At 52.2% G+C, this 25,198-nt stretch overlaps 3 protein-coding genes across 8 annotated transcripts in view; all 3 read right to left on the bottom strand.

The window, feature by feature from the left end:
- cct3 (chaperonin containing TCP1, subunit 3 (gamma)) overlaps positions 1-2,609 on the bottom strand; it is an 8,807-nt gene extending 6,198 nt beyond the window's left edge. Inside the window, 7 exon segments of the mRNA XM_084563686.1 lie at positions 112-298; positions 375-492; positions 1,212-1,308; positions 1,394-1,456; positions 1,536-1,586; positions 1,768-1,829; positions 2,511-2,609. Coding sequence (XP_084419812.1) covers positions 112-298; positions 375-492; positions 1,212-1,308; positions 1,394-1,456; positions 1,536-1,586; positions 1,768-1,829; positions 2,511-2,538 — 606 coding nt within the window. The 5' untranslated portion in view covers positions 2,539-2,609.
- Positions 2,610-3,239: 630 nt separating this feature from the next.
- pdia8 (protein disulfide isomerase family A, member 8) lies at positions 3,240-8,838 on the bottom strand. 3 transcript variants are annotated; one of them, XM_084563688.1, is made up of 13 exons: positions 8,638-8,838; positions 6,697-6,775; positions 6,444-6,561; positions 5,553-5,660; positions 5,348-5,477; positions 4,986-5,099; positions 4,750-4,875; positions 4,359-4,541; positions 4,169-4,277; positions 3,960-4,088; positions 3,715-3,794; positions 3,589-3,646; positions 3,240-3,477 (listed from the first exon to the last, which is right to left on the bottom strand). In XM_084563688.1, the coding sequence occupies exons 1-13, from the start codon at positions 8,799-8,801 to the stop codon at positions 3,388-3,390; spliced, it is 1,488 nt and encodes a 495-aa protein (XP_084419814.1). In that variant the 5' UTR covers positions 8,802-8,838; the 3' UTR covers positions 3,240-3,387. The 3 variants fall into 3 exon arrangements, with proteins under 3 accessions (XP_084419814.1, XP_084419815.1, XP_084419816.1); XM_084563689.1 differs by having other exon boundaries at positions 4,986-5,081; XM_084563690.1 differs by lacking the exon at positions 4,986-5,099.
- A 644-nt stretch (positions 8,839-9,482) lies between these two features.
- On the bottom strand, positions 9,483-25,065 carry gon4la (gon-4 like a). Of its 4 annotated transcripts, XM_084563656.1 has the most exons (27): positions 24,857-25,065; positions 24,561-24,628; positions 24,265-24,473; positions 23,963-24,192; positions 23,817-23,891; positions 23,689-23,739; positions 23,239-23,292; positions 23,074-23,169; positions 22,815-22,907; positions 21,813-21,974; positions 21,500-21,710; positions 21,228-21,329; positions 21,093-21,133; positions 20,907-21,019; positions 20,651-20,840; positions 19,824-19,910; positions 16,865-17,036; positions 15,360-15,510; positions 15,122-15,269; positions 14,915-15,031; positions 14,124-14,753; positions 13,979-14,038; positions 13,641-13,838; positions 13,383-13,505; positions 12,863-13,113; positions 10,005-10,107; positions 9,483-9,912 (listed from the first exon to the last, which is right to left on the bottom strand). In XM_084563656.1, exons 2-27 carry the CDS (start codon positions 24,602-24,604, stop codon positions 9,808-9,810), a joined length of 3,816 nt encoding a protein of 1,271 aa, XP_084419782.1. In that variant the 5' UTR covers positions 24,605-24,628; positions 24,857-25,065; the 3' UTR covers positions 9,483-9,807. The 4 variants fall into 4 exon arrangements, with proteins under 4 accessions (XP_084419782.1, XP_084419779.1, XP_084419780.1 ...); XM_084563653.1 differs by having other exon boundaries at positions 23,963-24,473; XM_084563654.1 differs by having other exon boundaries at positions 20,907-21,013; positions 23,963-24,473.
- Positions 25,066-25,198: the final 133 nt, after the last annotated feature.

The raw sequence follows: 25,198 nt of genomic DNA, 5'->3' as shown, positions 1-25,198 counted from the left end.
GCTGACCCGGCCCAGGCTGACCCGGCCCAGGCCCCGGCTGACCCACCCGGTCCAGGCTGACCCGGCCCAGGCCCCGGCTGACCCACCCGGTCCAGGCTGACGGAGTCGTACCTTCTCCACCTTGGCGTACTTCTTGATGTCGATCTCCTTGCGTCCGTTCTCTTCCAGCTCCACCGTGCGGACGGCGTCCAGAGCGATGCTGCAGGCCAGCTCAGACCAGCGGCTCAGGGCCTTGGTGTTGATGGCAGAGTGGACGATCTTCAGCATCATGGAGCGGTCCGACGTGTCCACGGGGGTGCTGCAGGACAACCATCCGTGAGACGTCTCACTACATGTCCCTGTTCTAAACCAGCCTCACACAAAGACACACTGACCTGATGTCCTTCAGAGCGTCCAACATGTCCTCCAGGGCCTGTCTGTAGGCGCTGATGATCACTGTGGGATGCATCTGCTGCTCCAGGAACTGCTCAGCCACAGACAGCATCTCTCCAGCTGATAGACAGAGAGACAGACAGGTGAGAGATCAGCTGACAGAGACAGACAGGTGTGAGATCAGCTGATAGACAGACAGGTGAGAGATCAGCTGACAGAGAGACAGACAGGTGAGAGATCAGCTGACAGAGAGACAGACAGGTGAGAGATCAGCTGATAGACAGAGAGACAGACAGGTGAGAGATCAGCTGATAGACAGAGAGACAGACAGGTGAGAGATCAGCTGATAGACAGAGAGACAGACAGGTGTCAGATCAGCTGACAGAAAGACAGACAGGTGAGAGATCAGCTGACAGAGAGACAGACAGGTGAGAGATCAGCTGATAGACAGAGAGACAGACAGGTGTCAGATCAGCTGACAGAAAGACAGACAGGTGAGAGATCAGCTGACAGAGAGACAGACAGGTGAGAGATCAGCTGATAGACAGAGAGACAGACAGGTGAGAGATCAGCTGATAGACAGAGAGACAGACAGGTGTCAGATCAGCTGACAGAAAGACAGACAGGTGAGAGATCAGCTGACAGAGAGACAGACAGGTGAGAGATCAGCTGACAGAGAGACAGACAGGTGTCAGATCAGCTGACAGAGAGACAGACAGGTGAGAGATCAGCTGACAGAGAGACAGACAGGTGAGAGATCAGCTGATAGAGACACAGACAGGTGTCAGATCAGCTGACAGAGACACAGACAGGTCTTGGGTCATGGGACACCTCCTCACCCAGGATGATGACTGACGTGGTCCCGTCTCCGACCTCCTCGTCCTGCGTGCGGCTGATCTCGATCATTGACTTGGCCGCAGGATGCTGCACCTGAATCTGTCGTCATGGAGACCAGGAGGTTAGTGACAGCGAGGGGGAGGAGTCATGTATGAACACCAGACACGTGTACGACAGGAGTCACCTCTCTGAGGATGGCGTTTCCATCGTTGGTCATCACGATGCCTCCCATGGGGTCCAGCAGCATCTACACACAAACACACGTGTTACTGGCGTGTTGCTATGGTTACGTGTCGCGTGTCACTAGTGTGTGGAGGCAGCCTCACCTTCATCATGGCCCGCGGGCCGAGGCAGGTCCTGATGACATCAGCGATGGTCTGAAACAAAACACAGACGTTAGAGGCGGAGCCAGCAGATCAGATCACTATGGCAACGACAGACAGACAGCTGGACAACCAGAGCAGAGACAACGCATCGTCATGACTACAGGTTATTATAGGTTTGTTTTCAGTCTGTTTGGACTGCCGTTGCTATGACAACAGGTGGGGTTTCTCTGACCTTGGCGGCATTGATGTTCCCGGTCTGGACTTTCCGACCCGACTCTCTCTTCATGTTCTGGTCTGAGGACAAACAGGAAGTCAGGCTTTTATTTTGAAACACATTAATCAGTCACACAGATGATTATTGATGATCAGCTGTAACACAGAGTCTGGTCATAATCAATACAGTATCACATATTCATCAGATCAATCATAAATGAAATTTAAAGGGAAATATGACTCTCAGCTGTTTATTAATGAACAGAGAAGAGAACAACTGATACTGATAATATTCATCATCTAATAAACAGCAGCTTTTAACCTGAAGCCTGATCATTATCGACCAGTGCTCCTTCAGTCTCATTAAGCTTCTAGCGAACATTACGAGCAACTACCAGAAATAAAAGCGTCACCTTTACTGATTCATAGCCTGTAGTCATTGTTAGCCTGTTAGCATGCTAACGTAGCTAGCCCTAGCATCCTAACAGCCTCATGCTGAGTAACGCATGAGGACAGTAGCTGCGGCTGGGTGGAGCCGCTAGCTAACTGTCTGATGCTAACATGCGGTAGCAGCTAAGGATGCTAACAGCGGCCGGATGGAGGCTCTACTGGCTAATGCTAACAGCTAGCTCAATTAGCTCTGCGCTTTGTGTCGCAGCCGGGCCGCTCTGACGGAAAACAGCTCCAAACTGGACGGAGCTGCGGCCTCCGGCTGAAAAGAGCTCGAGGGAAGATTCTCCGTAAATAATGTCCGGTACTTACTAAGGACTAGGACCTGCTGGCCGATCATCTTGACAACGGAGCCGGTAAACAGACGACTGGAAGGTTCTGGGAGGCACGAGGGGAAGGAGGGATCAATTCGCAGGGGCGGGAAACCACCACGGCGTTAACCAATCAGCTTAGAGCATTAATATGACTGACAGGCCAACCCACCAATAGAGTGAATGAAGTGAAGTCCTCAAGACGAGCAGCCTTTTATGGAGAAAACTAACCACAGTCCATTTAGATTTTTAACGATTTAAGAGCCAGCTCTTTGATATTGGTAAAAGCAACTCTCTGCTGTCCTAAGCAGAGACAGGAGAGACAGGAGAGACAGTAGAGCTGAGTATGTTCTACTGACCAGCAGACATCAGCAGAGAACTCTGTCATTTATCTGATGAAGCAACAACTCAGTGAAGTTTCTGACATTAAACTGATTTAAATGTGAATGAGGTCTGGTGTGAACAGGCTCAGGGGTAAGACACAGTAACTTCACACTCACTGAAATACTGACAACAAATAAAGATAATTAACATCTGTAGTGTTTATTAAAAAATAAATATTTAGAACGAACAGAAACTAAATGAAGAAAACATCTTTCAACGGTCCTTCTGTTGATGTTTGACTTATTTGACTTGTCTTTTTATTGTTCTTGAAACGTTGTTTTAATCGTTAAATAATAAAAAACTCAATAAATAAATAATAATCAATAAAAACACTGAATCAATAAATAAATCTGTTTATTCAGTAGAAACATCAGTAGCTGTTCATCATCACTTCCTGTCTCCAGGTCTGTCAACAAGCCCCCCCCCCCCACACGTCTGTTGTCATGGAGACCGGCAGGATGTCTCCAAAAGCCAGTCTTGATTGGATGAAGATGTCAGAGTTCGTCCTTGGAGCCGCCGAGCCGCATACTGTGACTCGCCTCTCGCTTCAGGAAGTTCAGGAAGTCTCGGAGCTCTCGACCGCCCTGAAAACACAGAGACGTCATGTGACCATCACCGCCAGGCGTCATGTGACCATCACCGCCAGGCGTCATGTGACCGCCATGTGTCATGTGACCGGTTCAGCTGGTGGTTACCTCGTATCTTATTGGCTGGTCCTTCTTGCCTGCTGGGGCGAGGTAGATGGTGGGAAACCTGCAGAGACAGAGACATGAGACAAAGAGTCGATGGGAGACGTCTGCCTCATTAAACCTCGTCCTCACCCTTGGACGTCGTAGCCCAGCGGGACGTCGTTATCAACGGCGTTCATCTTGGCGATGAGGATGTTGGGGTTGGAGCTGAGCTGAGGGCGAGCGGAGAAGACAGAGTCAGATTGAATTCAAACACAGACGTTAGAGGACATTAGAAGACATGAGAGGACGTTAGAGGACGTTAGAGGACCTTACGGGACCTTACGGGACGTTAGAGGACGTTAGAGGACCTTAGAGGACATTAGAGCGTGTCTCACCGTGTCCGCCAGCTCTCTGAACACTGGCTCCAGCTTCTTACAGTGTGGACAGGACGGAGAGTAGAACTGGATCAGAACGTCTCTGTCTGGATCGTTCACCACCTCGTCAAACGACTCGGCCACAACCACCTGCACAGGTCAGAGGTCAGAGGTCACCAGGGTGTTTAATTGCCCTCTACCTGTCAATAATCAATAACCGTTGGTCTCACCTTGACGGCTGCCGTGTTCCTCTCAGGTACCGGTTCTGACTTGATGTAGCGTTTGAGTCGACCAGCTAAGTAATCGTCCAGGAACCTCTCCAGAGACTGACCGTCCCTCCTGAAACACACAGTAATCTGATTACTCACAGCATCTGTGACACTGCGACCTGATTGGCTCTCCCTGTGTGAGGTCACCTACGTGAACTCCTCCCTCATGGTGTACTTGTGGCCCAGTCTGGTCCGGATCGTAACAAAAGGCAGCTCGCCGCCGTCAGATGTTCCCAGACCGAAGTCTTCCTCCAGCTCCAACAGGAAGTCCTTTTTATTGGCTACTGAGAATGTCAAGCCCCGCCCAGCATATTTAGACGCCACCTTCATCACCCTGGCAACAGGAAACAAAAGGGAGGGGCTTAATCACACCTGTCCACACACAGTCTGCTACAGGTAACACCTGTGTTCGTTTGCCTGTTCACTGCATGTGTGTTACCTGAGTGTCTTCACCTGAGTGTCTTTACCTGAGTGTCTTCACCTGAGTGTCTTCACCTGAGTGTCTTTACCTGAGTGTTACCTGAGTGTTACCTGAGTGTTACCTGTTCCTCCAGTAGTTGGACCCTCTGACATTGTGGTGATAGTCCAGGTCGTAGTACGCCGTCAGGAGGTCACGAACTCTCAGTCGATCTCTGTTCTCCAAGGTCATGTGAGGACACAGACCATAGCTACAGACAGGTGAACAGGTGAACAGGTGAACAGACAGAAAAGCATGATGGTGCAGTTCCTGTGACGTCCACCAGATGGTGTCGTGGTCAGTGAAGTGAAAGAGTCTCACATATTGTCTCTGATGAAGCGTCTCAGGGAACCGATGGTCAAATAGTCTCTGAAGACAACGATGTTGTCCTCGAACGTGTTGGCCAATCTGGGAGGTCTGAACAACAACACACTCCTGACACACACACACACACACACACCAGTAATTCTCTGTCAATTAAAGATAAACTAAAAACAGAAACATTCGTAAACCCGTCTCTAACTCGTTTCAAACATGTCACATGTCTCTAACGTGTCTCATGTCTCTGATGTGTCTCTAACGTGTCTCATGTCTCTGATGTGTCTCTAACGGGTCTCATGTCTCTGATGTGTCTCTAACGGGTCTCATGTCTCTGATGTGTCTCTAACGTGTCTCGTACGTACTCGGACTGGACGCCGTGGTCCTCGGCCAGCTTCAGATCCGTGATGTGAGCGAATCTGAACTGTTCTCTCAGCAGACCTGCAGCCTTCAGGAACTCAGCCAGACGAGGGCTGTCATCACCTGAGAACACACCTGAGACACAGGAGCATCAGGGTCAGGTGACCAGGAAGAAGAGGACAACGAAGTCACATGACATCAGAGACGTACCAACGATACTGGCATCGTAGTGGTTGATGAAGGTCTGAAGGTCGTCTTTGGTCTTCAGGTAAACTGAGTCTGGACCCGTCTGCTTCTTCATGTACTGATAGATCCCCTCTGAACACACACAGGTAACACTCAGGTAAAGACACTAAGGTAAAGACACTCAGGTCACACTCAGGTAACACACAGGTAACACACAGGTCACACTCAGGTCACACTCAGGTCACACTCAGGTCACACTCAGGTAACACTCAGGTAACACACAGGTCACACTCAGGTAACACACAGGTCACAGGTCACACTCAGGTAACACACAGGTCACACTCAGGTCACACTCAGGTAACACTCAGGTAACACTCAGGTCACACTCAGGTAACACTCAGGTAACACACAGGTCACACTCAGGTAACACACAGGTCACACTCAGGTAACACACAGGTCACACTCAGGTCACACTCAGGTAACACTCAGGTAACACACAGGTCACACTCAGGTAACACACAGGTCACACTCAGGTAACACTCAGGTAACACTCAGGTAACACTCAGGTAACACACAGGTCACACTCAGGTAACACACAGGTCACAGGTCACACTCAGGTAACACACAGGTCACACTCAGGTCACACTCAGGTAACACTCAGGTAACACTCAGGTCACACTCAGGTAACACTCAGGTAACACTCAGGTAACACACAGGTCACACTCAGGTAACACACAGGTCACACTCAGGTAACACACAGGTCACACTCAGGTCACACTCAGGTAACACTCAGGTAACACTCAGGTAACACACAGGTCACACTCAGGTAACACACAGGTCACACTCAGGTAACACACAGGTCACACTCAGGTCACACTCAGGTAACACTCAGGTGTTTAACCTTCATATTTTTACCTGCAGTGCGAGGTCCGTCGTAGGGGGCGGAGTCTCTGCCGTACCTGAAGATCTTCAGAGTGGGATAACCAGAGACCCCAAAACGAGCACAGGTCTCTGAGTGGGCCGTACAGTCTACCTGACCCACAGGTGAGACAGACAGGTGAGACAGACAGGTGAGGATACAGGTGAGACAGATGGCTGATTGTTGTGTCTATACTAAAAGCGATGATGATGATGATGATGATGATGATGATGATGATGATGAAGGTACCTTTGCTAACTGGACGCTGCCTTTCAGTCGAGTCGCTGCTTTCTCAAACTCTGGAGATAATTTTTTACAATGACCACACCTGAAGAAAGGAGGGATGAAGGAAGAGAAGAAGAATATCAACAAGAGAAGAAGGGTGGAAGGATGGAGGAGGGGTGAGGTCAGATAGATGGAGGGATGGAGGAGGGGTGAGGTCAGATAGATGGAGGGGTGGAGGAGAGGTGAGGTCAGATAGATGGAGGGATGGAGGAGGGGTGAGGTCAGATAGATGGAGGGATGGAGGGAAGGAGGGATGGAGGAGGGGTGAGGTCAGATAGATGGAGGGATGGAGGGAAGGAGGGATGGAGGAGGGGTGAGGTCAGATAGATGGAGGGATGGAGGAGGGGTGAGGTCAGATAGATGGAGGGATGGAGGGAAGGAGGGATGGAGGAGGGGTGAGGTCAGATAGATGGAGGGATGGAGGAGGGGTGAGGTCAGATAGATGGAGGGATGGAGGAGGGGTGAGGTCAGATAGATGGAGGGATGGAGGGAAGGAGGGATGGAGGAGGGGTGAGGTCAGATAGATGGAGGGATGGAGGGAAGGAGGGATGGAGGAGGGGTGAGGTCAGATAGATGGAGGGATGGAGGAGGGGTGGAGGAGGGGTGAGGTCAGATAGATGGAGGGATGGAGGAGGGGTGAGGTCAGATAGATGGAGGGATGGAGGGAAGGAGGGATGGAGGAGGGGTGAGGTCAGATAGATGGAGGGATGGAGGAGGGGTGAGGTCAGATAGATGGAGGGATGGAGGAGGGGTGAGGTCAGATAGATGGAGGGATGGAGGGAAGGAGGGATGGAGGAGGGGTGAGGTCAGATAGATGGAGGATGGAGGGAAGGAGGGATGGAGGGATGGAAGAGGGTGAGGTCAGATAGATGAAGGAGGGGTGAGGTCAGATAGATGGAGGGATGGAGGGAAGGAGGGATGGAGGGAGGGGTGAGGTCAGCTAGATGGAGGGATGGAGGAGGGGTGAGGTCAGATAGATGGAGGGATGGAGGGAAGGAGGGATGGAGGAGGGGTGAGGTCAGATAGATGGAGGGATGGAGGAGGGGTGAGGTCAGATAGATGGAGGGGTGGAGGAGGGGTGAGGTCAGCTAGATGGAGGGATGGAGGAGGGGTGAGGTCAGATAGATGGAGGGGTGGAGGAGGGGTGAGGTCAGCTAGATGGAGGGATGGAGGAGGGGTGAGGTCAGCTAGATGGAGGGATGGAGGAGGGGTGAGGTCAGCTAGATGGAGGGATGGAGGAGGGGTGAGGTCAGATAGATGGAGGGATGGAGGGAAGGAGGGATGGAGGAGGGGTGAGGTCAGCTAGATGGAGGGATGGAGGGAAGGAGGGATGGAGGAGGGGTGAGGTCAGCTAGATGGAGGGATGGAGGAGGGCTGAGGTCAGATAGATGGAGGAGGGGTGAGGTCAGATAGATGGAGGAGGGGTGAGGTCAGATAGATGGAGGGATGGAGGAGGGGTGAGGTCAGCTAGATGGAGGGATGGAGGAGGTCAGATAGATGGAGGGGTGGAGGAGGGCTGAGGTCAGCTAGATGGAGGAGGGGTGAGGTCAGATAGATGGAGGGATGGAGGAGGTCAGATAGATGGAGGGATGGAGGAGGGGTGAGGTCAGCTAGATGGAGGAGGGGTGAGGTCAGATAGATGGAGGGATGGAGGAGGGGTGAGGTCAGATAGATGGAGGGATGGAGGAGGGGTGAGGTCAGCTAGATGGAGGAGGGGTGAGGTCAGCTAGATGGAGGGATGGAGGAGGGGTGAGGTCAGATAGATGGAGGGATGGAGGAGGGGTGAGGTCAGATAGATGGAGGGATGGAGGAGGGGTGAGGTCAGCTATCATCTCCTCCCTCAGGAACAACCCAACACCAGCAACACTCGTAGCTAGCTATGCTAAGCTAACGACGCTCCGTTACCATGGAGCGTAGAATTTCACGAGCATGGTCTCATGCTCCGTTGCCAAGTAGTCGAAGTCCGCGTCCCCGAGCTCGAGCACGTTTCTGCGCGAGGACACTGCGGCGGGAAAACGGGACAGCAACGCCAACGTGACGGCGGGAATCAGCCGGACCGCGGCCGCCATGATGGATCCGGGAAAGGACCGCTTTCGGGAGGGAAACACAAACCAAGACGGAGACGGTAGACGGTACCGAGAGGAGAGCTGCCGTTACACCGACCATAGAGGCTGGCTGGCTTCCGGCGTCTTTTTTTTTCAAAATAAAACACCTACTAGTAAACATAATGCTTCTTTCTATGGACAGATGGTAAAAACAATAATTATCTGAACAGAAAATGAAACACGTTTAACATCGAGTCCTTCTTCATAAATGAGACGAGAAAATCACAAGGTTTCAAACAACCGATCAACTGTAGTGTTTTTATTTTGAAGGTCTAGATTTGTGTTTCCGGTGTAACTTCTGTGTGCGGCTGTCAGATGAGAGGCGGGGCCTAAAGAGAAACACCGGAAAGTTGCTCTCTGATTGGTCCAGTGGTAGGCGGAGGCGATGTGATGTAACCATGTCATTAGCCGAAAGACTGTCAATCACCGGGATCATGAATAATTAATGAGGTTTGATCACTACGTTTAACCTTTGATTAAACGTTAAAGATTCATTTAAAGGATAAAATAATAAAGAGAATGTTAATTATTTATTTAACTATAATGAATCAAATGTTTTTATTTGAAATTCCTTTTATTAGAAACCACTCATTAACGAGTATGTTTATGGAATCAAATTAAACTATAAACATGGAATATGTTATTTAATCATAAACACGGAGTAAAAACATTTGGTCAAACTTGTGAAAAGGTTTTATTGGTTTCATTCAATATGAATAAACAAATATGTAAACAAAGCCTCTAAGGATCATGGGAACCCCAGTGCATCATGGGAGGAAGTGTTCAAACGTTGACTTCAGCTGCTTTAACAGCAGCTCAGAGTCACGTGACCTCACTGAGACTCCACCTCCTCATAAATAAACATAAATAATGAACCTTCATCAGTCAGATGGTCAATAACATGTAGCATCAAACAGTGACCAGTGATTATCAATCACATGTGGAGCCAGCACCCTCTGCTGGTGATTGGTCAGTGTGGAGGTGCTTTCTCTCTGCTGATTGGCTGTTCCTCTGAGGAACAGGAAGTGGACACAGAGTGGAAGAGTTTCATCAGGTCCTGGAACCGAAGGCGAACCTGGAGAAACAGCAGAGTCCTTTAACCAATGTTATTAACTAACCAGGAAGAATGGCTGTACACCTGGAAGCTAGGCTCCGCCCCCCTCTCACCTGGTGGACAGTCTTGTTCCCAAGCTGTTCAGACACCTGTCTGAATGTCTTCCAGTTGGCTCCTTTCTGCTGACAAGCCGTCAGGATGGAGCGGTCGGCCTCGCTGAAACAGGAAGTCGTCACGTTACTGTCTGGAGTCGTTTTCATGAGATTCAGAGGTTTAACCACAGACACATAACCACAGACGCCTCACTGAGCGCTGGACCGCACGCTAATGATGCCACAGACACATAAACACAGACGCCTCACTGAGCGCTGGACCGCACGCTAACGATGCCACAGACACATAAACACAGACGCCTCACTGAGCGCTGGACCGCACGCTAACGGTGCCACAGACACATAAACACAGACGCCTCACTGAGCGCTGGACCGTACGCTAACGATGCCACAGACACATAACCACAGACGCCTCACTGAGCGCTGGACCGTACGCTAACGATGCCACAGACACATAACCACAGACGCCTCACTGAGCGCTGGACCGCACGCTAACGATGCCACAGACACATAAACACAGACGCCTCACTGAGCGCTGGACCGCACGCTAACGATGCCACAGACACATAAACACAGACGGCTCACTGAGCGCTGGACCGTACGCTAACGATGCCACAGACACATAAACACAGACGCCTCACTGAGCGCTGGACCGTACGCTAACGATGCCACAGACACATAACCACAGACGCCTCACTGAGCGCTGGACCGCACGCTAACGATGCCACAGACACATAAACACAGACGCCTCACTGAGCGCTGGACCGTACGCTAATGATGCCACAGACACATAACCACAGACGCCTCACTGAGCGCTGGACCGTACGCTAATGATGCCACAGACACATAACCACAGACGCCTCACTGAGCGCTGGACCGTACGCTAACGATGCCACAGACACATAAACACAGACGGCTCACTGAGCGCTGGACCGCACGCTAACGATGCCACAGACACATAACCACAGACGCCTCACTGAGCGCTGGACCGTACGCTAACGATGCCACAGACACATAAACACAGACGCCTCACTGAGCGCTGGACCGTACGCTAACGATGCCACAGACACATAACCACAGACGCCTCACTGAGCGCTGGACCGTACGCTAACGATGCCACAGACACATAAACACAGACGCCTCACTGAGCGCTGGACCGTACGCTAACGATGCCACAGACACATAACCACAGACGCCTCACTGAGCGCTGGACCGTACGCTAACGATGCCACAGACACATAAACACAGACGCCTCACTGAGCGCTGGACCGTACGCTAACGATGCCACAGACACATAACCACAGACGCCTCACTGAGCGCTGGACCGCACGCTAACGATGCCACAGACACATAACCACAGACGCCTCACTGAGCGCTGGACCGTACGCTAACGATGCCACAGACACATAAACACAGACGCCTCACTGAGCGCTGGACCGCACGCTAACGATGCCACAGACACATAACCACAGACGCCTCACTGAGCGCTGGACCGCACGCTAACGATGCCACAGACACATAACCACAGACGCCTCACTGAGCGCTGGACCGCACGCTAACGATGCCACAGACACATAAACACAGACGCCTCACTGAGCGCTGGACCGTACGCTAACGATGCCACAGACACATAACCACAGACGCCTCACTGAGCGCTGGACCGTACGCTAACGATGCCACAGACACATAAACACAGACGCCTCACTGAGCGCTGGACCGTACGCTAACGATGCCACAGACACATAACCACAGACGCCTCACTGAGCGCTGGACCGTACGCTAACGATGCCACAGACACATAAACACAGACGCCTCACTGAGCGCTGGACCGTACGCTAACGATGCCACAGACACATAACCACAGACGCCTCACTGAGCGCTGGACCGCACGCTAACGATGCCACAGACACATAACCACAGACGCCTCACTGAGCGCTGGACCGTACGCTAACGATGCCACAGACACATAAACACAGACGCCTCACTGAGCGCTGGACCGCACGCTAACGATGCCACAGACACATAACCACAGACGCCTCACTGAGCGCTGGACCGCACGCTAACGATGCCACAGACACATAACCACAGACGCCTCACTGAGCGCTGGACCGTACGCTAACGATGCCACAGACACATAACCACAGACGCCTCACTGAGCGCTGGACCGCACGCTAACGATGCCACAGACACATAACCACAGACGCCTCACTGAGCGCTGGACCGCACGCTAACGATGCCACAGACACATAACCACAGACGCCTCACTGAGCGCTGGACCGCACGCTAACGATGCCACAGACACATAACCACAGACGCCTCACTGAGCGCTGGACCGCACGCTAACGATGCCACAGACACATAACCACAGACGCCTCACTGAGCGCTGGACCGCACGCTAACGATGCCACAGACACATAACCACAGACGCCTCACTGAGCGCTGGACCGTACGTCAACGTCGCCACCATATTGGAGGAGGCAGCTCTGTCCCGCGAACCAATACGAGTCAATGGAGTGAACTTTATTAAGCGTCTTCTACAAAGTGCTGTAAGTTCATGCCTCTCATTTACATATTCACACACCAACGGATATATTCAGGGAACCATTACACACACCAACGGATATATTCAGGGAACCATTAATAATGTTTTTGGTTCCTATCGGTTTCCTCGTATTGGTTGGCGGGACAGAGCTGCCTCCTCCAATGAGGCGGCGACGTTGACGTACGGTCCAGTGCTCAATGAGGCGTCTATGTATATATGTCTATGGTTAAACCTGCTCATGGCTCAGGTCAGAGGTCAGAGGTCAGAGGTCATGGTTACCGTCCTCACAGAGACAGAAACATGAGTGTGTGCGTACCGGGTCCAGACGACGACCTTCTCTCCGCTGGATGTAATTGAGATGTTTTTAGCACAAACTCTTCGTCGCTCCTCCTCCTCCTCCTCCTCCTCCTCCTCCCCCCTGTTACTTCCTGTCTGAGGCTGGCCTCTCTTGTTCTTCCTGTCAGAAGGATTGCTGACGGAGGTCTTGGAGGCGGTTGCTAGGCGCTGCTGGAGGAAGAGGTGGAGGTGGTCTTGCAGGGGGGGGTGCTGTTTGAGCAGAGCCTGGAGCTGAGAGAAGAAGAAGCTGAAGCTTTAACTGATCATGTGACCAGTCTGTGTTCAGTGGATGATGCTGATCAATAAAACAAAACAACTCGTTTAATCGTCTTTCTTCTAGACAAAGACCAGATTAAAGCTCCTTCAACCAACCTCTGACTGCGTCACCATGGTAACAGATATGTTTGCTAGCTAGCTAACTAACGCCACTCCCTCTCTTCATGCATTTAGAAACAGATGCTCCTCTAATCAGTACTCAGGGGTCAGAGGTCAACGTCTACCTTCATGTCCTCTGGTAAGGGCACCGACTCCACCTGCTGGTAGAGGGAGGAGTCTTCTACCAGGTTACGCCCAAGTTGCCGTAGAAACCGACGGCTGCGTTCAAACAGCTGCTGCTCCAACAGCTGACAGAGAAGAAGAACAGAGTGATGTCATAGGTGAAACAGTGATGTCACAGATTAAACAGAGACATAAAACGTGTTTATTAATCCCACGTATGAGAAACAACTCGTCACAGAAACAATGACGACGTCACCCACCAGTCCACAGCGCTGGGCTTGTCCTCGGTTCAGAAACGCAGCGAAGTCTCGAAGCAGCTGGGGCCAGGGCCGTAGGACACGGCTCAGCCTGTCGTACAGAACCTCGGCGGCCCCCGGGGGCCCCGCTGCTGAGAACTCATCCAACACTTGCAGAAGCTGCTCCAAGAGGCCAGGACACGCCTGAACCGTTTCACACACCTGCACAGAACACAGGAAGTCACAGACCAATCAAGACGCAGAACTGGAACAGAACTAATAAAGGGGCGGGGCCTCGGCACATGGCAGCCATGTTGGCTCTTCCTGTGACTCGTGTAAATGTGTAAATGAGATAAACTCACTCTGAACAGATAATCCTGAGCAAACATCACATCTTCATCTTCATCTGACGACAGCTTCTCCTGCAGACGCAAACACACAGCGACTGATTGGTTGACTGGTCTGTATCGATTCATCACGTCTGATCAACATTAGTGACGGTTTGACCTGCAGGACAGACGCTCTGGACTCCTCAGAGGATGTCCCTCCATCTTCATCAGCTGATTCTCTGGACACCATCACTTCCTGTTCTCTCTCTGACTCCGCCTCCTCAAGCTCAGCCAGGTCGTTGCCATGGGCGACACTTCCTGCAGTGCTGGATGAGGACTCAGACAGAGTCAGGAGGAAGCTGCCCTCTTCCTCCTCCTCCTCCTCCTCCTCTTCCTCACTGACGTCATGACCTCCTGTCACCTGAGAAGAGGCGGGGCCTTTATCACTCCTCCTCAGGCCCGCCAGTGTCTGACTGTGGCGTCTGATCTGCTCTCTGGTTACCGTGGAGACAGTGGAGGTGTCTGCAGGGGGGTCGGCCCCAGTCAGGGGTAGGACTGGAGGAGGAGTGGGAGGAGGAGGTGAGGCGACGGGCCGCCGTCTCAGTACGAAGCCGATTCGCCTGAAGTCCAGGTTCTCAGGGAGGCGGGGTGGGTACCTGGCACCCGGGGAGAAGCTGTAGGTGCAGGTGGCCGAGCGCAGGAAGGTCAGCTGACTCGTCTGGGTCCCACCCACCCTGGAGGGTGGCAGGGCCTCAGGGGCGGAGCCAGGCGGGCTGTTGATTGCGGCGTAGATAACAGGAAGACTCCGCTGGAAGGAAACACAGGAGATCATGAATAAACTGATAATTATTATCAGACTGATGGTGAATAAATCAAACCAACCCTGTTATAAAACAGTTCTATCTGATGGACCAGGACCAGGACCAGGTCCAGGACCAGGTCCAGGACCAGGACCAGGACCAGACCTACCAGCAGCCACAGAGGCATGACACTCTCCTCCCTCTCCACTGGGGGGCGCCGCTCTGCAGGGTCAACACGACGGCAGGAGACCGGCATCGACCAGAGGACCCGTTGGTACCTGAAGGCCTGGAGACAGGTGGGACAGACACGTGAGACACATAGGTGAGACAGACAGGTGGGACAGGTGAGCGAGACAGACAGGTGAGAGTGGGTTACCTTGACGATATTGTCAGGGAAACCAGGTCTGCAGCACTGAAGGATCCTTCGTCTGACCTGAACCAGAGTCTTCCTCAGCAGGAACTGAGACACTAGTTTAGGAGGATCACAAGTTCCCTCCATGTTCCTGAGACCTAGAACCAACAGACTGAACACACACACAGACACACACACAGACACACACTGAGTATCTGAATGTCTGTATGAACTGTCCTCTAATCGTCCTCTGTGTTGTTACCAGTCCTCGGCTGCAGTGAAGGCCGCCGTCCTGCGGGGGCAGTAGAGAGCCGGGTCCAGGCTGGCACAGGGCAGCAGCTCTGGGTAGAGGAAGACGGGGCGCGTGGCGAAGAGCCAGGCCAGCTCACCTGGCATGACGGGGAAACAACGCACTGACAACACACAGAGACCAGGTTACATTCACAACCACCACAGGAAACAGGAAGTCCACCTCTAACTGTAAACAAAGCGCCGCCATCTTGTTCTGGTGATTTAACTGTGGACCTTTAATACAATAATAATACATTTTATTTCTAGGCGCCTTTCAGAACACCCAAGGTCACCGTACAGGTAAAACAGGGTTTAAAATACATTACAGAAATCAAAGGCATTTAACAAACTATAATACACTAAAAGATACAACAAAGAGATAAAAGATTTGGTTTAAAAATTAAAAATCTGGAGAGAGTGACAGTCAAGGAGGGTATGATTGGAGAAAACGGTGGGTTTTGAGATGAGATTTGAAAATTGCCAAAGTGTCGATGTTGCAGATGATGGGTGGAAGGGAATTCCAGAGGCGGGGGGCGGAACGGCTGAAGGCTCTGGACCCCATGGTGGTCATGCGGGCAGGAGGGATGGTGAGGCTGATGGATGAAGATGATCTAAGAGTCCGGCTGGGTGTGTTGACGTGGAGAAGTTCTATCAGATAAGGAGGGGCGAGGTTGTGGAGGGCTTTGAATGTTAAGAGCAGAATTTTATAGGTGATGCGGTGGGTGATGGGAAGCCAGTGAAGCTGCTGGAGAATAGGGGTGATGTGATGGGAAGAAGGGGTCCTGGTGATAATCCGGGCAGCAGCATTTTGCACAAGCTGTAGTTTACGGAGGGACTTGAGGGGGAGACCAGTGAGAAGTGAGTTGCAGTAATCCAGGCGGGAGGTGACGAGGGAATGGACCAGGATGGCGGTGTTGTCGGCGGTGAGGGACTGGCGGAGACGGTTGATGTTGCGGAGATGGAAATATGCAGACCGGGTAATGTTATTAATGTGAGAGTGGAAAGACAGAGTGCCGACCAGGACGACACCCAAACTCTTGACTTGAGGGGAGGGGGAGACAGAGGAGTTGTCAATGGTGATGGTGAAACTGTTAGCTTTGGAGAGGGTGGATTTAGAACCAATGAGAAGAACCTCAGTTTTGTCACTGTTCAGTTTGAGAAAGTTGGAGGAGAACCAAGTTTTGATTTCTTGGAGGCAGTCACAGAGGGAGGTGGGAGGGAGGATGGAGGTGGGGTTAGAGGAAAGGTAGAGCTGGGTGTCGTCCGCATAGCAGTGAAAGTGGATATTGTATTTATGGAATATGTGACCAAGGGGGAGGAGGTAAATAATGAAGAGGACTGGACCGAGGACAGAACAATTATTATTATTATTATTATTATTATTAATACACTGATCAGAAAACAGTCAGTCCCATAAGAAGCATATCACTGTCAGCCTGAGCTCCCATGATGCTCAGTGGCGAGCTCTGTACTCACCGTATCCTCTGGCGTCCGGCGGGGGGAGTGGGGGCCGGTAGCTGATGGGGGTCTGTCGTAGCTCCTCCAGCAGCTGCAGCGCCTCCTGCAGGTTGGAGGCTCTGAAGGCGCTGCAGAAACCAGGATGAGACCGGATCAGCTCGGCCCGCTGAGCCAACATGTCCAGCTCCACCTGGCGAAGAAGAACCAGGAAGTTCACATCAACAGTTACATGACCACATGACCACATGACCACGTGACCACATGACCACGTGATCACGTGACCACATGACCACATGATCACGTGACCACGTGACCACATGATCACATGACCACGTGACTACGTGACCACGTGATCACATGACCACATGACCACGTGACCACATGACCACGTGACCACGTGACCACATGATCACATGACCACGTGACCACATGATCACATGACCACGTGACCACGTGACCACGTGACCACGTGACCACGTGATCACATGACCACGTGACCACATGACCACATGACCACGTGACCACGTGGTCACATGACCACGTGACTACGTGACCACATGACCACGTGATCACATGACCACGTGATCACATGACCACATGACCACATGACCACGTGACCACATGACCACATGATCACATGACCACGTGACCACATGATCACATGACCACATGATCACATATGACCACATGACCACGTGACCACGTGACCACATGATCACGTGACCACGTGACCACATGATCACATGACCACATGACCACGTGACCACATGATCACATGATCACATGACCACATGACCACGTGACCACGTGACCACGTGACCACATGACCACGTGACCACATGATCACATGACCACGTGACCACGTGACCACATGATCACATGACCACATGATCACATGACCACATGACCACGTGACCACGTGATCACATGACCACATGACCACGTGACCACATGATCACATGACGTGACCACATGACCACATGACCACGTGACCACATGATCACATGACCACGTGACCACATGACCACATGACCACGTGACCACATGACCACATGATCACATGACCACGTGACCACATGATCACATGACCACATGATCACATATGACCACATGACCACGTGACCACGTGACCACGTGATCACGTGACCACGTGACCACATGATCACATGACCACATGACCACGTGACCACATGATCACATGATCACATGACCACATGACCACGTGACCACGTGACCACATGACCACGTGACCACATGATCACATGACCACGTGACCACGTGACCACGTGATCACATGACCACGTGACCACATGACCACATGACCACATGACCACGTGATCACATGACCACATGACCACGTGACCACATGACCACATGACCACATGACCACATGATCACATGACCACGTGACCACGTGACCACATGACCACGTGACCACGTGACCACATGACCACATGATCACGTGACCACATGACCACATGACCACGTGACCACGTGACCACATGACCACGTGACCACGTGACCACATGACCACGTGACCACATGACCACATGACCACGTGACTACGTGACCACGTGATCACATGACCACGTGACCACGTGACCACATGATCACATGACCACGTGACCACGTGACCACGTGATCACATGACCACGTGACCACATGACCACATGACCACATGACCACGTGATCACATGACCACATGACCACGTGACCACATGACCACATGACCACGTGACCACATGACCACGTGACCACGTGACCACATGACCACGTGACCACGTGACCACATGACCACATGATCACGTGACCACATGACCACATGACCACGTGACCACGTGACCACATGACCACGTGACCACGTGACCACATGACCACGTGACCACATGACCACATGACCACGTGACTACGTGACCACGTGATCACATGACCACGTGACCACGTGACCACATGATCACATGACCACGTGACTACGCGACCACGTGATCACATGACCACATGACCACATGACCACATGATCACATGACCACATGACTACGTGACCACATGATCACATGACCACATGATCACATGACTACGTGACCACATGATCACATGACTACGTGACCACATGATCACGTGACCACATGACCACGTGACCACGTGACCACATGACCACATGACCACGTGACCACATGACCACATGATCACATGACGTGACCACATGACCACATGACCACGTGACCACATGATCACATGACCACGTGACCACATGACCACATGACCACGTGACCACATGACCACATGATCACATGACCACGTGACCACATGATCACATGACCACATGATCACATATGACCACATGACCACGTGACCACGTGACCACGTGATCACGTGACCACGTGACCACATGATCACATGACCACATGACCACGTGACCACATGATCACATGATCACATGACCACATGACCACGTGACCACGTGACCACATGACCACGTGACCACATGATCACATGACCACGTGACCACGTGACCACGTGACCACATGACCACGTGACCACATGACCACATGACCACGTGACCACGTGACCACATGACCACATGACCACGTGACCACATGACCACATGACCACGTGATCACGTGACCACATGACCACATGACCACGTGACCACGTGACCACATGACCACGTGACCACGTGACCACATGACCACGTGACCACATGACCACATGACCACGTGACTACGTGACCACGTGATCACATGACCACGTGACCACGTGACCACATGATCACATGACCACGTGACTACGTGACCACGTGATCACATGACCACATGACCACATGACCACATGATCACATGACCACATGACTACGTGACCACATGATCACATGACCACATGATCACATGACTACGTGACCACATGATCACATGACTACGTGACCACATGATCACGTGACCACATGACCACGTGACCACGTGACCACATGACTCCTTACCAGGAACTGTCGGCTGGTCTCAGCTTCACTCTGCAGTCTGCTCACAGGTGACGTCAACAGGTGTACCTGAGTCAGCAGCTGGACGTGCTGGGAGGGCAGATTATTATAGTATGTCAACCAGGTGTCGTTACCTGTGCAGTGTGTGTGTGTGTGTCAGGTGTGTGTCAGGTGTGTGTCAGGTTTGTGCCAGGTGTGTGTCAGGTGTGTGAGGTGTGAGGTGTGTGAGGTGTGAGGTGTGTGTGAGGTGTGCGTCAGGTGTGTGTGAGGTGTGTGTCAGGTGTGCGTCAGGTGTGTGAGGTGTGAGGTGTGAGGTGTGTGGTGTGTGTGAGGTGTATGGTGTGTGTGAGGTGTGCGTCAGGTGTGTGTGAGGTGTGTGGTGTGCGTCAGGTGTGAGGTGTGAGGTGTGTGGTGTGTGTCAGGTGTGCGTCAGGTGTGTGTCAGGTGTGTGGTGTGCGTCAGGTGTGAGGTGTGAGGTGTGTGGTGTGTGTCAGGTGTGCGTCAGGTGTGTGTCAGGTGTGTGTGTCAGGTGTGCGTCAGGTGTGTGTCAGGTGTGTGTGTCAGGTGTGTGTGTCAGGTGTGTGTGAGGTGTGCGTGAGGTGTGCGTCAGGTGTGTGTCAGGTGTGTGTGTCAGGTGTGCGTCAGGTGTGTGTCAGGTGTGTGTGTCAGGTGTGTGTGTCAGGTGTGTGTCAGGTGTGTGTGAGGTGTGCGTCAGGTGTGTGTCAGGTGTGTGTGTCAGGTGTGCGTCAGGTGTGTGTCAGGTGTGTGTGTCAGGTGTGTGTGTCAGGTGTGTGTCAGGTGTGCGTCAGGTGTGTGCCAGGTGTGTGTACCTGCTGTAGCTGCTGCTGCAGCTGTCTCTTCTGTTGTGCGTTCAGCGCTAACGTGTTTAGCGTTAGCATGTCGGGCTCTGGACCGTACGTGTGCGCGCCGCTCAGCGTCTGTCGTCTCTTCCTGATCAACGCCAGCTGCTGCTTCACTGTGCGGCGCTGCTCTGTGATTGGCTGGTCCTCGTGCGGCGCTCTGAAGGACGAGGACGGTCAGAGGACAGAAACGTGGTGGTGAGGTCGTGTGTGTGTGGCTACATACGTGTTCTTCTCTTCAGGTGTGTGCGTCTCAACAGTGTGTGCTTCCTCCTGAGGCTCCTCCTCTTCCTCGTGGCCTTCATCATCCACTTCCTGTCCCACCAGGTCCTCCTTCAACTGACACAGATGTTATTGATCCATCAGTCTGATTATTGACCATCGTCACTCATCTATTGATGAAGGAGTTTACCGTCTGGAACAGCTCCTCCATCAGCTCATTGACCTCCTTCTCTGGAGGACACACACAACAGGTACTGATCAGTGATTGGACGGGAGACTGACCTCCGCCTAACAGCTGTTTGTTTGTGTGTGTGCTGGTACTGACTGGTGATGCGGACAGCCTTGTCGTCACGGTAATCCTCCAGGTCGGGCTCATCGTTGTCAGCCAGGAAGTTATACTCTGGATCATCTTCATCATCACACTCCTCTGGTGGAGACACAGGTCACAGGAAGTCAGTCACGTGACCCGGAGTCACGTGACCTGGAGTCACGTGACTCCGGGTCACGTGACTCCAGGTCACGTGACTCCTCACGTGACCCGGAGTCACGTGACCCGGAGTCACGTGACTGGACTAGTTGTAACGATGTTCTCTTTACCTTCGTTGTCCACGTCTGAGGTCATCAGGCCTCTCAGCCAATCGGTCCAGTCCCTGTCCTCGTGGGTGGAGCTAGAATCATACATGTCAGGTGTGATGTCTGGAGCTCGGAGCTCCGCCTCCAGACGGCCCAGCGGGACGTCCCTGAGAGGACGCTTGGACCGTGTCCGGTACGCCATCAGTCCGGCCTCGTCCTCGGACTCAGACAGAGGCTGAGGAGACAGAGATCACATGATCACATGATCAAACTGCTGCAGATAAATAATTTATACTAGGATGAAGAGGAGGAGGAGGATGATGGTGATGAAGAGTACCTGGTAGGGCTCCAGACAAACAGCCAGCTCCTCCTCCACAGCATGAAGTTTCTCCAGGAAGGCGCAGTCTGTCACAGCTCTGGGGGGCGGGGCTCTGGGTGGAGGGGGCGGTCCCATGGAGACAGACCCCGCCCTCAATCGTCTGGAGCGGCTCCTAGAGCTCTGAGAGGGGAGACGGTCACATGACATAACTCTGATGACTCCAGTGGTTACTGGTCAGGTGTTGGTCAGGTGTGGGTCAGGTGTGGGTCAGGTGTAGGTCAGGTGTAGGTCAGGTGTGGGTCAGGTGTAGGTCAGGTGTTGGTCAGGTGTAGGTCAGGTGTAGGTCAGGTGTGGGTCAGGTGTGGGTCAGGTGTTGGTCAGGTTTAGGTCAGGTTTAGGTCAGGTGTGGGTCAGGTGTGGGTCAGGTGTTGTCAGGTGTAGGTCAGGTGTTGTCAGGTGTGGGTCAGGTGTGGGTCAGGTGTGGGTCAGGTGTGGGTCAGGTGTTGGTCAGGTGTTGGTCAGGTGTAGGTCAGGTGTTGGTCAGGTTTAGGTCAGGTTTAGGTCAGGTGTGGGTCAGGTGTGGGTCAGGTGTGGGTCAGGTGTTGTCAGGTGTAGGTCAGGTGTTGTCAGGTGTGGGTCAGGTGTGGTCAGGTGTGGTCAGGTGTGGTCAGGTGTGGGTCAGGTGTGGGTCAGGTGTTGTCAGGTGTTGTCAGGTGTGGGTCAGGTGTGGGTCAGGTGTGGGTCAGGTGTAGGTCAGGTGTAGGTCAGGTGTTGGTCAGGTGTAGGTCAGGTGTTGTCAGGTGTGGGTCAGGTGTGGGTCAGGTGTTGTCAGGTGTAGGTCAGGTGTAGGTCAGGTGTTGTCAGGTGTGGGTCAGGTGTAGGTCAGGTGTAGGTCAGGTGTAGGTCAGGTGTTGTCAGGTGTAGGTCAGGTGTAGGTCAGGTGTTGTCAGGTGTAGGTCAGGTGTAGGTCAGGTGTAGGTCAGGTGTGGGTCAGGTGTGGGTCAGGTGTGGGTCAGGTACCTGCCAGGGGCTGCAGCTGTCCTCGTCCTGTCTGTTCAGTCTGCTTCCTCTGGGGGACGAGGCCGTGCTCTCCATGTCACTCTCCTGGAACGTCTGCACACACCCACCAGTAATCAATTAATAATCAATTAATAATCAATTAATAATCAATTAATAATCAATGAATCAATTAAAAATCAAATAATCAATTAAAAATCAAATAATCAATTAATCAATTAATAACCAATCACTAATCAGTGATCAGCCCTCAGAGCCTCACGTCTTCTGCCGTCTCGTCCTCCTCTTCCTCGTCAGGATGGTACTCTTCATCAGAGGAGTCTTCATCAGCCAGAGGGATGTCCACGAACTGAGGAGCCTGTGGAGACAGAGTTGATGAGACGTGTCCCCAGGGCCCTGACCTCTGACCTCTGACCTCTGACCTCACCTTGGGCAGGTCGCTGCTCTTCTTGATTGGAGAGATGTTCCAGGCCGGGATCACCTGACAGGAGACAGACATATCAGATGGACTTCCTGCTCACAGCTGATCACAGGTGTTGATCAGGTGTTGATCAGGTGTTGATCAGGTATTGATCAGGTGTTGATCAGGTGTTGATCAGGTGTTGATCAGGTGTCAGGTGTTGATCAGGTGTCAGGTATTGATCAGGTATTGATCATAGGTATTGATCAGGTGTTGATCAGGTGTTGATCAGGTATTGATCAGGTGTTGATCAGGTGTTGATCAGGTATTGATCAGGTGTTGATCAGGTGTTGATCAGGTGTCAGGTATTGATCAGGTATTGATCATAGGTATTGATCAGGTGTTGATCAGGTGTCAGGTATTGATCAGGTATTGATCAGGTGTTGACCAGGTGTTGACCAGGTGTTGATGACTCACCACTCCTTTCTCCACCACCTCTTTGAACTTGGCTCGAGTCATCTTTGGCTCCTGAGAAACAAAAACACGTCAGACAAACAGCGAAGAACGCGTCTGAACCGTGCCACCTGATTGGACGACAGACTCACAAAGGGAGGGACCGCCTCTGTCTCGTTCATGGCAGCTTTCATCATGGCCACCACGTGCTCGTTGGTGATCACTTCCTGTAGGTCAAAGGTCAACATGTGAGACGAGTCATGTTGCTGATCAGTGATCAATCATCAGCAGGACTCACGTGGAGGATGTTCCTGACGTTCACCGTCGTCAGGTTGTGTTGTCTGGACTTGGTCTCCAGCGATTGGTCCAGCTGTCTGTCAATCTCAACTCCCCCCTCTTCATCCGCCTCCTCCTCCTCCTCCTCGCTCTCTGAGGCTCCCCCCCTCTCCGCTTCCTCTTCCTCTGTCAGTTTCCTCTTCCTCCTCCTGGCTGCCTTCCTCCTGTCCTTCCCCTCCACCTGACTGTCGTCTGAAACACACACTTCCTGTTCACGGTCCTCACAGAGACACAGAGTCCCGTGTGTGTGTAAGTGACTGTTACCCATGGTGATGATGAGTCTGGAGTCAGTGGTGTCTTCCTCCTCCTCCTCCTCCTCCTCCTCCCGGCCTCCTGCAGCTGGAGGCGGCAGCAGCACATCATGGGAGGTGCTGCTGGTGCTGGTGTCTGTGTCCGCGGGCGGCGGTTTGGACGGGCCGAGTCTGAGACGTTTGCGGACCGTGTTCATGGTGGAGACGCATGACCTCTGACCTCTGGATGGGACAAGTAAAAGTGTTGAACAGGAAGTAAAATGTGACTTTAAACAAAATAATAAACGAATAAATAAAAGTTTGACCCACTGTTTAATTCCAGATGTGAAGCTCCTCTCGGCTCCTGTTAGCATCACAACATGTTTTTATAAACAAAGCTATGAGATGAGAACAAACACTGTTTTAAAAAACACTCGAGACTAAGTCACTGAATATATTGTTGTTATAGTGATATGTTCAATAAAGTTTGTTAAAGAAAACAATGATGATGATAGCTGGTACTAGCTCCTGTTAGCTCATGTTTGTTGATGTTAGCATCTCTTAGCTGCTATCAGCTATGTTCGTGTTAGCTTCTGTTAGCCGCTATTAGCAGTGGTGTTATTTACTGTTGGTTAGCTCCGGTTAGCTCCGGTTAGCTCCGGTTAGCAGCGGGTCCACCGGTGTTGGAGTCGCCAGGCTGCGGCGAGCGGGCAGTTAGCCTCTCTAACCGGCTAACCGGCTACCGTTAGCCCAGAGCCCGCCCCCTCAGACGGAGTCCCGGTGATTGTGTCCGGTCCAGTCGTGTGTGCCGGTGCCGGTGCCGGTGCCACTCAGAACAACGCAGGTTAACGTTCAAGCTCCGGTGCAGAACAGAGGCACTTACCGCCACAAGCGTCAAACTACATTCGCGGCTGTGGCGCAGGCTGATGACGTCACGCCCAGGCGGAACATCATGTCTGTCTCGAGGA

This window comes from Chelon labrosus (genome assembly GCF_963514085.1).
Source record: "Chelon labrosus genome assembly, chromosome: 16".
Classification (NCBI taxonomy): domain Eukaryota; kingdom Metazoa; phylum Chordata; class Actinopteri; order Mugiliformes; family Mugilidae; genus Chelon; species Chelon labrosus.
This window is presented reverse-complemented; position numbering and strand designations above follow the sequence as displayed.